Source organism: Cetorhinus maximus, chromosome 1 (assembly GCF_964194155.1).
Source record: "Cetorhinus maximus chromosome 1, sCetMax3.hap1.1, whole genome shotgun sequence".
Taxonomy (NCBI): domain Eukaryota; kingdom Metazoa; phylum Chordata; class Chondrichthyes; order Lamniformes; family Cetorhinidae; genus Cetorhinus; species Cetorhinus maximus.
Window position 1 is genome coordinate 76,872,792 of NC_135879.1, and position 14,361 is coordinate 76,887,152.

General features: G+C 44.3%; 1 protein-coding gene across 5 annotated transcripts in view; it reads left to right on the forward strand.

Annotated features, from left to right (window-relative positions):
- The window catches only part of egf (epidermal growth factor), a 201,632-nt gene that overhangs the window by 62,260 nt on the left and 125,011 nt on the right, over positions 1–14,361 (forward strand). For all 5 annotated transcript variants that reach the window (XM_078542686.1, XM_078542712.1, XM_078542704.1 and 2 more), the window contains exon 7: positions 11,660–11,758. In XM_078542686.1, the coding sequence (XP_078398812.1) occupies positions 11,660–11,758 (99 nt within the window). The remainder of the gene's footprint in view (positions 1–11,659; positions 11,759–14,361) is intronic.

The window sequence follows — 14,361 nt, forward strand, 5'->3', positions numbered from 1 at the left end:
TGGAGTTCCGCAGGGGTCAGTGTTGGGACCACAACTTTTCACTTTATACATTAATGATCTCGATGAAGGAACTGAGGGCATCCTGGCTAAGTTTGCAGATGATAAAAAGATAGGTGGAGGGACAGGTAGTATTGAGGAGGTGAGGAGGCTGCAGAAGGATTTGGACAGGTTAGGAGAATGGGCAAAGAAGTAACAGATGGAATACAAAGTGGGGAAGTGTGAGGTCATGCACTTTGCCGAGATAGATAGGTTCTTGATTGGTAAGAGGATCAAAGGTTACGGGGAGAAGGCGGGAGAATGGGGTTGAGAAACTTATCAGCCATGATTGAATGGCAGAGCAGACTCAATGGGCTGAATGGCCTAATTTCTGCTTCGATGTCTTATGGTCTTATTATTATGGTAATAAAACAATGTAGGGTAAAATCGAGACAGCCAATCAGACAGCAGACCAAGATGATTGAAGTGCACAATATAACTGAACCAGAAGCTGCTGATACTGATATGTATTCCCTATACAATGTCAAAGCAGCAAAAACTGACCCAATAAATCTTCACCCTTCAAGTGAATGGGATGCCTCTAGTCAGAGGTAGATACGGGACCATCGACCACAGTGATGGGAGAGCATACATTTAAATGCGTAAGCGAAAGTACCCAGCCACTGAATCTGGAGTAAACCACGGCTCAACTGAAAACATACACAATACAGTTAATACAGGTAAAAGGCATCACCACAGTACCTGTGTCCTACGAGCAACAGACAGCCCAGCTTCCAGTGATCACTGTAACAGGTGAAGGACCTAATCTTCTGGGCCATGATCAGTTACAAAATATTAAGCTTAACTGGTCGGAAATATTTCAAGAGAGAACAGGAGGAACTCCTGAGCTTTTAAGGAAGTATGACAGCATACTTTGTGATGAATTGAGAAAGATAAAAGGCTTATAAGCAAAAATATACGTAGATTCAGAGGCAACACCCCGGTCCTTTAAGGCCAGACCTGTGCCTTACGCCCTAAAGGAGAAGGTGGATGCCGAATTGTGCTGCTTAGAGAAGTTAGGCATCATCCAGCCAGTCCAATTTTCAGAATGGGCAGTGCCCATAGTCTTGTGATGAAACCAGATCAAACTATTCGCATCTGTAGAGATTACAAATTAACTGTGAATAAGGCTGCTAAATTAGATAAATATCCTATCCCGAGGATTGAAGATCTGTACACTAAGCTAGCTGGAGGAAATTCCCAAACCAAACTGGACATGAGTCATGCATACCAACAGCTAGAGCTGGGCAGCACATCTAGAGGGTATGTAACCATCAACACGCATAAGGGCCTGTACCAATATACATGCCTAGCCTTTAGTGTATTATCTACCTGTGCAATCTTCCAAAGGATCATGGAAAGCCTACTACAAGGACTTCCCCAAGTTGTAGTGTACCTGGATGATATCCTGATCACAGGAACAACAGAAGCCGATCATTTGGCCAAGCTAGAAGAGGTTATAAGAAGACTTTTGGAAGCTGGTGTACGATTGAAGAAAGAGAAATGTACATTCCAGGCGACAGAAATTACTTACTTGGGTCACCAATGGATGCTAAATGGTTGCACCCAGTAGAGGAGAAAGCCAGGGCAAAGAGGTGCCCTCTCCTACCAGTGTCACTGAACTCAAGTCTTTTTTGGGCATCATAAATCATTACAGTTGCTTCTTGCCAAACTTGTCAACAGTATTTTCACCTTTACATTTATTATTGAAAAAGAACTATCGATGTTCATAGAATGCGCAACAAGAAGAAGCCTTCATAAAAGTCAAGAAGTCATCAAGTTTACTAGTATATTATGACCCATCAAAAAGAATTAATATTAACCCGTGATGCATCTCTCTACAGAGTGGGGATCTGTGTTGTCACACAGGATGGAAGATGGTTCCAAAAGGCCGATAGGCTATGTCTCCAAAATACTCTCTGCAGCCAAGAAGAGTTAGTCATGACTTGAAAATGAAGGTTTATCAGTAATATTTGGAGTGAAGAAATTCCATCAGTATCTGCATGGACAATGCTTCACCATAGTGTCAGACCATAATCCCCTAATGAGTTTATTTAGTGAAGATAAATCCATTCCACCGATAGCCTCAGCAAGAATTCAACATTGAACTTTGATTTTATCAGCGTATGAGTATACCTTTATGCATTGTCCTGGTGTGCATACTGTAAATGTAGACACACTCAGTCATCTTCCGTTACCAGATAGCATTTACATGCTCCAGTGCCACAAGAAGTTGCGCTTGTGTTGAATTTCTTGGACTCTTCACCGGTCTGTGCAAAGCAAATAAGGAATTGGACAAACCGGGATCCAATTTTGTCAGAAGTCCGAGACGGTATTGCAAGGATGGTCAAATGCACCAATGTCTGAAGAGATAAGACCATTCCATGCCCATAAAATTGAATTAAGTTGTCAAGATGGAATCCTGTTGTGGGGATCAAGAGTCATCGACCTTCGCAAGAAAGAGAACCACTCTTGACAGAGCTTCACAGTGCGTATCCAGGCATATCAAAAATGAAGGTGCTTGTGCAAAGGTATGTCTGGCATGGACAGTGACATTGAAAGCATGGTCAAGCATTGTCTCCAGTGTCAGCAAAAATAGAAGTTGCCCATTTCAGTTCCTCTGCATCCATGGGAGTGGCCTGGTTGACCCTGTGTTAGACCACATATCGACTGTGTAGGTTAATTTTTAGGTGCCATGTTTTTAGTGATCATCGATGCACTTTCTAAGTGGATGGATGTGTATGAAGTTAGATCACCAACATCATGTGAACTATTGAAAAGCTGCGCCAATGTTTTAGTATACATGGCCTACCAGAAGTCATTGTTTCAGATAACAGTAGTGCCTTCACTAGCATGGAATTCCAGAGATTCATGAGTTTAAATGGAATCAAACATATTGAAACAGCACCATATCATCCATCATCCAATGGGTTAGCAGAAAGAGCAGTGCAAGCCTTCAAATCAGGAATGAAGAAGATATCCAAAGGTACTTTAGAAACTCAAATTTCACAGTTGCTTTTCATTTATTGTACATCTCCGCATGCAACTATGGGTTCAACACCGTCTGAATTACTGATGAAGCGCTGCCTTCATACAAGGTTAAGTCTGGTGTTTCCAAACTTAGAGAGGAAGGTAGAGAAGAACCAGAGTAGTCAGAGAGTGAATCATGATATTCATAGCAAAGCTCGAAGATTTACTGTAGGAGATACAGTTTTCATGTGGAATTTTGGAAATGGACCTAGTTGGGTTCCTGGTATAATTGTCTCTGAAGTTGGACCCTTGTCATTCCAAGTGGAAGTGGAAGACCGGGGTGTTCGAAAACATGTGGATCATCTAAGGAGTAGACAGTCATTCCAACAACCAGCTATTCTGCCTGTAGTTCATGTTGAACCTTTATTCCCTGAGGTGCCAGATCGACCTAGAATAGAGAAGCTCTTTTATTCATTTCACAGGATGTGGGCTTCACTGGCTGGGTCAACATTTATTGCCCATCTCTAGTTGTCCTTGAGAAGGTGGTGGTGAGCTGCCTTCTTGAATTGCTGCAGTCCACGTGGTATAGGTACACCCACAGTGTTGTTAGTAAGGGAGTTCCAGGATTTTGAACCAGTGACAGTGAAGGAACAGTGATATATTCCCAAGTCAGGATGGTGAGTGACTTGGAGGGGAATTTCCAGGTGGTGGTGTTCCCATCTATCTGCTCTCCTTGTCCTTCTAGATGGTAGTGGGCTTGGGTTTGGAAGATGCTGTCGTAGGGGCCTTTGTGAATTCTTGGAGTGCATCTTGTAGATGGTACACACTGCTGCAACTGTGCGTTGGTGGTGGAGGGAGTGAATATTTGTGGATGTGGTGCCAATCAAGCAGGATGCTTTGTCCTGGACGTTGTCAAGCTTCTTGAGTATTGTGGGAGCTGCACTCATCCAACCAAGTGGGGAGTATTCCATCACACTCCTGGCTTGTGCCTTGTAGATGGTGGACAGGCTTTGAGGAGCCAGGAGGTGAATTACTCATTACAGGATTCCTAGCCTCTGACCTGCTCTTGTAGCCACAGTATTTATATTGGCTAGTCCAGTTCAGTTTCTGGTCAATGGTATCCCCCAGGGTGTTGTTAGTGGGAGATTCAGTGATGGTAATGCCATTGAACATCAAGGGGCGATGGTTGGATTCTCCCTTGTTGGAGATGGTCATTGCTTGATACTTGCGTGGCGCGAATGGTATTTGCCACTTGTCAGCCCATTCCTGGATATCAGGTCATGCTGCATTTGGACATGGACTGCTTTAGAATCTGAGGAGTCATAAATGGTGCTGAACATTCTGTAATCATCAGCAAAGATCCCTACTACTGACCTTATGATGGAAAGAAGGTCATTGATGAAGCAGCTGAAGATGTTTGGGCCGAATTACCTAATCCTGAACAGCCAATGTCTAAGGATGTCCCTGATGCTGCAGTTCCTGATCATGTCGATCCAGTGGGAGAATCTCAAGTTGTAGAGCTACACTGCTCTAACTGAATTAGTAAACCATCACAGAGACTTAATCTTTAATCACATGACCTGTGTATATATGTGTATGATGTTGTGGATTAAAATGTTCTTTGTAAAGAGGAAATGTAAAAAAAAACTAAAGGGTGAGGAAATGTAGTGATTGTAGGTATAACCTTTCCTATAGCCTTTAGGGGGTCACATGATTGTACTGACGAATAAACCCTAAGCGCGAGTAGTCCTAGGGGAAGAGATTTTCTATTCGTCGACCTAGTTCAAACTTATAGCTTCTAAATGACCTCTCTAACAAAGTTATCTGTTTCAAGTGAGAAACCTGTCTGGTACATTAAGTTTATTAAAGACGAGTGTCCTGGATAATCAGGTTCTGGGTCAGTAGATAGGGCTTTAACTAATGACTAATGAGATGGAGGGAGGGTTCAGGTAAGGATGCATTTATAAGTCTAAAGAGAAAAGGCAAGCCTATGCCTCAGAGTGGTCTGGGTAAAATCGAGCAGATTTTGTCAGGCGGGGACAGAGTTTAACAATAATAATAGGACATTAGCAATTAAGGCCACATCAGAAAAATAGTAAAAAGTTAAAATTAATGGCACAAATGGAGGTAAATTTGCCTAATTGAGTAGTCATTACTGAGATATTGAGGGTTGGGGAGGCAATTTTTACAAGCAAGGGGAGGCAGGTTTGGGGTGTTAATTTCCCAAAAAATGATATAGGGTCAGGATTCCAACCTCATTCACCCACTTCCAGGTTTCACCCGGGCAGTGTCGGAAGTGGGCAGGCAGCTGTGAGGTAAGGCATTTAAATATTCTAGTAGGCAATTAACTAGTGTTTTAACTGTTTTAACCAAGCATTCTGGATTTAAAAGTCACTGGACCTATTTCCAAAGTTTTCAGCAGCTTGCCAGGGTCACCAAAGTGTGTACACTGTGGGGAATACTTCTTCAGTGAAACTGACAGACTGAGAAGCCTTTGAATAGTGAAACCAAAGAGCTCCAGCCATGACCAGGTAAAAGACTGTTGCTTACAGCACTCCTTCTCAGAGAGTGCATTCACTGCTTTACAGGTGATTGCCAACTTCTTGGACATCACCTCACTTGTATTGGATGTCATTAACCTTCAGCTGTAGCTCCTATTGCCAGCTTTCACCATGGTATGGGAACAGCTTATGCAGCTTTACCTTGCACCTCTAATGAAGAGCAAGAGGAACAACACCAGCACCAGTCTTCCCATCAGCCACATGCTGCTTCACAGGCCAGAGGGGATGGACACAGAGGATCTAGCTCCAAGGAGGAGAGATCCCCAACACAAGTTCTACAGACAGAGAATTGCCTCTCACGATATGTGTGAGCATGTGGCTCAGCAGGTTTAAACATTCATGGCAGCTCATTGCTGACATCTGTAGTTTCCTGGACCAAGAGCTCTTTCCCATTGGAGCAGGTGGGCATTGCTAGTGCCCATTAAGCTGCCTCCCCCACACACCCCAGGTGTCTGCCTTTCTCCAAGGCTACTCTCTTCTTCTTCATCTTCTTCTTCTTCTTTAATCGGAGAATGCAGAGCTCTGAATGTTAGAAATGGCTTGTATGATTGGAGGGAAGGACAACATTTGTGGATGGTGGCTGCGAGACATGGGGAGGGGCAATAGGATGAGGGTGAGCATGAGTGTTGGCTGCTCAGATGGGGGTGTGAGGAGGTGCTTGGAGAGAGGAATGGGTGGAGCTGCAAGGTGAGTTGTTCTGAAGATTGCTGTGGAGGAGAATGACTGTCTGTCCTCTCTGATAGGTCAAGTGACCCGGAAATGGGATACTAATGCCTTGGGCTCAGTAAAAGAGCCTTGGCAAAGACTGCTAGAGATTTCAAAGGGTTCCCACCCCATTAATGATCCTGCCGTTTCGGCATAGACTAAAGTGCTTAAAATTCCACCGTTGTTTACTAAGTGACCACGGTTGGGAACAAAATATTCCAGGTTCTTTTCTTTTAGAAATGATAAAGTACAAAAGGAGGTGGAGTAGTTCTGCTAATAAAGGATATGACAGAAGCAACAGTGAGAAAGGATCTTAGCCCAGAAATTAGAATGGAGAAGCTAAGAAATAACAAAAGACAGAAAATGTTGGTGAGAGTAATTTCTAGGCCTCCTAACAATAGTTATAATGTTGGACAGAGCATTAATCAGGAAATTAGAGGAGTATGTAACAAGCATAATGCAATATTCCTGGGAAAACTATTTTTTATAGAGACTGGGCAAGCCAAATTGGCAAAAGTAGCTTGGAGGATGGGTTCATGAAATGTATTTGGGACAGTTTTCTGGAACAATATGTCATGGAACCAACTAGGGAATAGGCTATTTTAGATTTTGTATTGTGTAATGAGGTAGCATTAATTAGTGATCTTAGAGAAAGGATCTTCTGGGAAAGAATGAAATATGGAATATGAAAAAATTTCAAGTTGTGTTTGAGAGAGATATGGTTGTGGGAGGCCCTCTTAAATGGCTTAGTAAGTCACACAGTTCAAGGGCAATTGGAGATGGGCAACAAGTGCTAGCCTTGCCAGCGACAGCCACATCCCATCAAAGAATTTAAAAAATAGGGAACCCATGGTCTAATAAGAATGAATAACATTAAATTTAATATTAGTAATAATTAATTAATATTTAATACAACATTTAATATTAGTAAAGAAAAAGTAGCAGAGAAATTAATGGAACTAAGTACTGACAAATCCCTTAGACTTGATGACCTACATCAGAGGTGGCTGCAGTGATAGCTGATGCATTAGGTTTGATATTTCGGATCTCCCTAGATTCTAGAATGGTCCCTGTGGATTGGAAGATAGCAAATGTAACTCTGCTATTCAATGAAAGAGGGGAAAAAACAGAACTACAGGCCACTTAGCCTGACTTCAGTTGTCAGGAAAATGCTACTATTTGTTATTCGGGATTCGATAACAAAGCACTTGGAAAATTAAAATGTGATTAGGCAGAGTCAACATGGTTTTATGAAAAGGAAATCATGTTTGACAAATCCAGTAGAATTTTTTGAGGGTGTAACTAGCAGGGTTGCTACGGGAGAACTAGTGGATGTAGTATATTTGGATTTTCTGAAGTCGTTCAGTAAGGTGGCAAAGAACATGTTGTACAAGTTTAGGGTTTATGGGACTGGGGGTACTATATTAGCATGGAATAAGGATTGGTTGAAGGACAGAAAACAGAGAGGGTCAGTTTTGGGATATGGCAGGATGTAAATAATGGGGTGCCACAAAGATTAATGCTTGAGTCTTAGCTACTTTCAATCTATATTAAATGACTTAGATGATGGGACTGGGTTCAACATACTCAAATTTGCTGATGATGCAAAGCTAGGTGAGAAAGTAAACTGAGAGAAGGATGTGGAGAGGCTGCAAATGAATATAGTCCGGTTAACTGATTGGGTTGGAAGATGACAGATGAAGTATAATTTGGGAAATTATTCACTTTGGTAGGAAGAGTGGAAAAGCAGAATTTTTATTTTAAAAAAAGGTGAAGGGAGAATAAATGTTGGCATTCAGAGGGATTTGGGTGTCATTGTGCATGAATTACAGGAAATTAACATACAGATAGAACAAGCAATTAAGAAGGCAAATGGTTTGGCAGTCTTTATTGCAAAGGGGCTAGAAGAGTAGGGAAGTATTGCTGCAATTATATAGGGCTTTACTGTGACCACATCTAAGGATAGTGTACAATATTGGTCTCCTTACCTAAGGAAAGAAATGCTTGCCTTGGAGAGGATGCTATTAACATTCAATGGATTCATTCTGGAATGAGAGAGCTGTACTATGAGGAGAGATTGAATAGAATGGACCTATGGTCTCCAGAGTTCAGAAGAATGAGGGGCAATCTCATGGAAACATATGGAATTCTTAGATGGCTTAACAGGGTAGATGCTCAGAAGGTGTTTCCCCTAGCTGTAGAGTCTGGAAGTAGGGGCCATGGTCTCAGGCTAAGGAGTCGGTCATTTAGGACTGTGATGTGGAGACGTTCTGCCCTGAAAAGGTTGTGAATCTTTAGATTTGTCTATCCCAGGGCTGTAGATGCTCAGTTTCTGAGTATATTCAAGGCTGAAATTAATAGTTTCTTGGGCACTAAGGGAATATTGGTATATGGGAATAGGGCAGAAAATGAAGTTCATGTATAAGTTCAAACCATGATCTTAATGAATGGTGGAGCAGGCTCGAGGGGCAAGTTATAATGAGCCATGGCACAATGACCACCTAGCTCAGTCAGAAAGTTTCATCAAAGTTTAACCAGCATGAGAATTTGTATTTCAGCCTCCATCTCCCTGGCTGTGATTAATGTTTTGCCAACTGATTCCGATCAAAGTCCTTCTGCTTCTAATCAAAGTCTGTCCCTCAGCTCAAATTAATATCCTACTCCAGCCACCCCCCTCTCCCCACCACAACGTTCTAATTAATGTTCTGCCCCCAGGTCCTAATTACAGACACACCTACAGCATTAATTAAAGTCCTGCTCCTTGACTCTAATTAAATTCCTACCCAGTTAAAAGAGAAAGATGAAAGTGAGAGAGGAAGAGGGGTGAGAGGGAGGTCAGAAAGGGAGGGATGAAGTGAAGGAGAGATGGGGAAGTGAGAGACGGGGAGGGGGAAGGAGAGAGAGAGATGGCAGAGAGAGAGGGGGAGAGAGACCTGGAGAGAGAGACAGAGGAGAGAGAGAGAGGTGCGAGGAAAGAGAGAGTAATAGAAGAAAGCAAAACTGAAATGGAAATAAAGGAGAGAGAAGTCAAGGAGGAGGAGAGAGAAAGCAAAGGCAGAAGAGAAATATTAAATAAAGGAGAAGAGGCCACAGGAATGAAGAAAGGAAGAGAGGGAATGAAGTAGAAGTGAAGTAGGAGAGGGAGGTGGAAAAGGAAAGCATAAAACAGTGAACAAAGAGAAAGTCAACAATGCAGAAGTGAAGGAGCAGAGAGAAAGGCAGTTGACTTACCACTTCCATTATGCTCAGCTGGGAGATGTAAGAGGGCAGGAGCTTTCTGGGCTCCAGTGAATAAACACTTGACTTGAGAACCATTGGGCAGAATCTAATGCAGGTGACAAGGGGTCAAGAACCTCGGGGTGGAATTACCATCCACCAACAGCAACTGATCAGTCTGAGGCTGGGAACTCTTCTGTACTTAACAGTATCACTGGGGAGGCAGTGGATGCTGCCAGTACCACACCCACCTGAGGCCTTGGATTGAGGAGGGACCCAGGCTGACTCCTTGAGGAGCAGGGGGTAGCTGGAGTGAGATTGAGCTGCCCCGCACCCCTCTCGCGTACACAATGTTGGAGGCCAGCTATGGCATCAGCGATGGAGTTCAGCCCACGCAGCAGTGCAGGAGCGACATCCAGGACCAAGGTCTCCATGGCAGCCGCCATCCTACCAGTGTTGACCTCGGTGCATTGGCATGCTGGCGCTATCACCTCACCTCCATTGTGCCTTCCAATCTGAGGAGTGCAGCGTACATCCCTTCCTGATGTTCCTGAGCTTGCCTTTGCAGCTCCAACAACTGTAACATGACTGAGTCCAGACGCTCATCATCTGACTTGGACTCAGCAAATTTCTGGCCTCCAGCAGTCCTCTGGGAAGTCTCTGCCGCTGCCTGCTGTGTATCAGACAGTGCAATGTGCTCACCAGATTGTGATCCCGAGGCTACGCGAAAGCTCGACCTTACCAAGGTGTGTGTCTCTGCACTGGTAGAGGGTGTGGGTAAGCGCTGTGATCAGACTTTAAGGAGGGTGTCTTCAGATTCCCCTTCAGAGGGTTCTTCAGGTCTTGATTGGAGGCCCTGGGTCATGGACTGTATCGGCTGTTTACCAGATGGGCCTGCGAAAGCAAGGAGAGATAATTAATGCATGGCAGTGGCCTGTGAAACAGGACACATCACTCACAGCATGGTTGTCTGATGAATGTTGCACTGCTGGATCCTCATTTGGTAGAGCAACGCCGACCTCACCATCAGCACAGGAACGATCCAGATCCTCGCCCACCAGCCGGATGGCTCTGTTTTCAAAGTCCGTGTTGACCTTGATTTCAGGCATTCCTCCACTGGTAAGCGACCTCTCCCTCTTGTTGTGTGCCAGTTTGTCCTGCATGAATACAGATGGAGAGAGTGTAAGCAGAACGCCTGCCAGGCCAGATCATAAGTGCACCTGGCCTGAGTGGGTGGTGAGTGGTCCCATGGATGGGATGAGGACGATGAAGGTGAGTGTGAGAGAGTGAATGGTAATGTCCCTTGAACTGGCAGTAAGTAAGATCCCTGTGGATGTGTGATGAGTTTGTGGGTGTGTGAGTTGACAGTGATAAGAAGAGTGACTTACCTTGGGGGAATGAAAGAGATCATTCATCGTCTTGTGGCACTGGGTGACTGCCCTTATTTGCAGGGCAGTGGCACTGACCATCGCTGCCACTGCCTCCCAAACTGGACTAGTGATGTTTCTGCCCATCCTGCAGCCAGAGCAGGGGTAGAGGACATCATGGCGTGCCTCCACTGTGTCCAAAAGGTGTTCGAGGGACGAGCCATTGAACCTGGGGGCTTCAGTCTTCCTGCCTATCAGGGCCATGTCTTCTTTGGAGCAGTGGTGGGCTGGAACACTACTGCTCACTGGGAGCACCAACTGGAAAATCACGCAAAGTATCTGACCAACCTCATACATCGCATGAATTTAAGAGCATCTGTGGTGTTGTCTGAAAGTCACAAATTCGTGAAATTCCAGAAGTAGATTTTAAATGAATAATTATTACCTTGAAAATAAAATTTTATTTTACAACCCTTGAATTTGCAAAATGTGACACATTTTGAGAAGACAAGAGAACCAGTTTTGAATGGTTTGGTGCCTTGCGACGTGAGTCTCACTATTTGTTTCCCATTCATTATAATGGATGGAAAATTGTAGGGATCATGTCCACAATTTCTTGTTATGCAATCTCAGCGGGTAAAGCTCTGCACAAAGAGCGCACATTTAGAAATTCATTCCTAATATCTCAATCCCGTTGCCTGGACTTTATTCAAAGGAGAGGCAGGATACTGCAGGTGGATACACTCTAGTTATTAGAGTATCTTTACATTTCTGTTTTCTTGCTTCTGTTATGTATTTCCACAGAAAAGGACAATGAGAGCATTTGCAAGAAAATCTTAGAAAAAAATCGCTGTGAGTGTAAAGATGGCTACGTTCTCAGTGATGATCAGAAATCCTGTGAAGGTAAACTGGCAACTTTCTAAAATTGAGCCTGACTGTTTGCAACCTTAGTGGTGTGCTTGATCATAAGGTGAGCTTCAGAGTATTTATCTGCAGTATCACTGAGACTCCCTACTTCCAGCTTCATTACCCCACCCAGCTCCGACCCTGCCTCAGCTCATGTGCTGCTGAAACGATCATCCATTATTTTATTACCTTTAGGCCTGACTTTTCCAATGCACTCCTGGCTGGTCTCCCATCTCCCACCTTTCACAAACTTGTGGTAATCCAAATCTCTGCTACCCTAATCGTAACTCAAACCTAGCCCCATTTATCCATTTTCCCTTTGGTAGTTGACCTACACTGGTCCCCTGTCCAACAACACCTTAATGTTACTATCCTCATCCTTGTTTACAAATCCTTCTGTGACCTTGTTACTCCCTGTCTCTGTAACCTCCTCTAGCCCTGCAAACCTCCAGATCTCTTCACTGCTCCAATTCTGGCACATTCAGTTTTAACCGCTCTATCATTGACAGTCATCCTTTCAGCTGCTTGAGTCCTAAACTCTGGAATTCCCTCCCTAAACATTTCTGCCTCTCTACCTCTGCTTTCTTCCTTTAACATGCTTCTTAGACCCACTTGTTTGACCAAGCTTTGGTCATCTGTCCTGATCACTCCTTCTGTGGCTCGGTGTCAATTTTTTAATAGCTAAAGTTCTTGTTAAGTGCATTGGAATGTTTTTCGAAGTTAAAAGCTCTCTATAGATGTAAGATGTTGTTGTTTTATTATAGTTCACACATACATGACCAAAACACTCACTGCAGTATACTCTTTCTCAAAACCTCAAAATTCTGAATTTTTACCTATCTGAATCTTGCCTTCCTCATTTAATTTATGGGCATTTAAAATTAAACTTGACATTACATACTCAGTGCTTCTGGATTTATTTCCTTTTTTCAATATTTGGTAGTGTTTTGCACATCGGCTCTTCACCTCGAGTTTGTCAATGCACTGTTTCTCCTGGGTTTCTGGAGATCTTCCTCTGATGGAAATTCACCTACAATGTGTTCCTAAATTAACTTAAAATTCAAATACCTTTAAAAAAATGAGCACTATTATAAAGCCTTGTTGGCTGGCATTATTTCTCATAATTTTAAAATGGGTCGTCTTCCCTTTCCAAAGTTGTGTTCACTTTTCTTCAATCCACAAAGCCTTCTGTCTCATGTGCCATCCTCCCTAAGGGAGCAGGCGTGTAAAAGTTCCACTCCAGTGCTCCCAGGATATGTCAGGATTGCAAAATGTGAAACTGCGCACACCGAGCCTGCGATTTTCCATCTGGGAATACAGAAGTAACATCTTTACCTCCTGTTGCTGTGCCTCTGTCTGTGGAACTCCTGGGCCTGAATTTTCCGTTGGGCGTGGGAGCGTGATCAGCTGGCCCGGAACCGGATGTGATATCCGCTTCAGCCTGTGATTGGCTCCCGTGCCTGTTTTCACGCTGGCTGCCCAATTAACGGCCAACCGGCATGAAACGTGCTGTGACTGGCTCGGTGTTGCTGACAGGGGTGGGAGCAGGATGGGCGCCAAGTCTAATGGGCTTCCAGGGTTGGGGGTTTGGGATTTAAAAGTGGACCGTGAGTTCCTTGACGGCTGCTGTGGTCAGAGGCTTCAGGGGGCTGTGTGTGAGTCTATAGTAACTGGAAGAGTATTTTCTTTTGGAGGAGTAATTATGGCCTCAGGACCTGCATTCCATGCCAGGCGGGAAGTCAATGCCCATGGGCATTCTGCTCCTCACTTTAAGGATAAATGCCTACGTGTTCTTCTGGAGGCAGTGAGTGCCCGGTAGGATATATTGATCCCGTGGGATGGTAAGAGGAGGCCACCTCACCAAAGCAAGAAGGAGTGGACGGAGGTGGCTGCCCAGGTGAGCGGCCATGATGTTGTGCGCTGCACTTGGCTCCAGTGCAGGAAAAGTTTCAATGACCTGCTCTCTGCCACGGTGACTACTGAGTCCATTTGGAACTGTGTATAGACGTCTTAGTGGGTGCCAGGGCTTGTTGGTGCTCATGGGTGTGAAATGCAGAGTGCCAAATGACGCACATCCCTGTGTCTTGAGAAACTGAAAAATGTGCCTGGTTGGCTTGGATGTATGCAAGGGTGAGGTGTGCCAGTGTGATGGGCACCTGCACCTGTGTCTCTGGGTGGGGGTGGGGAAGTGTATAGTCTGGCAGGCAGAGGGGGGACTCATGAAAGCACTTTCGTCCAGACAGGAGAAGAGGAGTTATAATGTTCAGGAGCAAGGACGACTGGGTGGAGGTGAGCCCAACTCTTGATTTTGATGCAGGCAGAGGAGGAAGCTCTGGAGATGGCCTGCCAGTGTGGAACCAGGTCCACAGGTCACAGAGAGGCAGGGGTCTCAGAGGAAGGTAAGAGTTCGTGGACAGGGAAGAGATTCAGAGGGTATAGGAGATGTAGGGCAGTGGCATTTGGAATGAGATGTTTAAGCCAATAGTCCCTGTTGCTTGTCCATTCACAATGCCTCTGTGAGGCAGTTGTCCATTGTGAGAAGCAACCAGAGTGCATGCTCTGTGATTTTGTAATGATGTTTGCTGTTGACATTTTCTTTT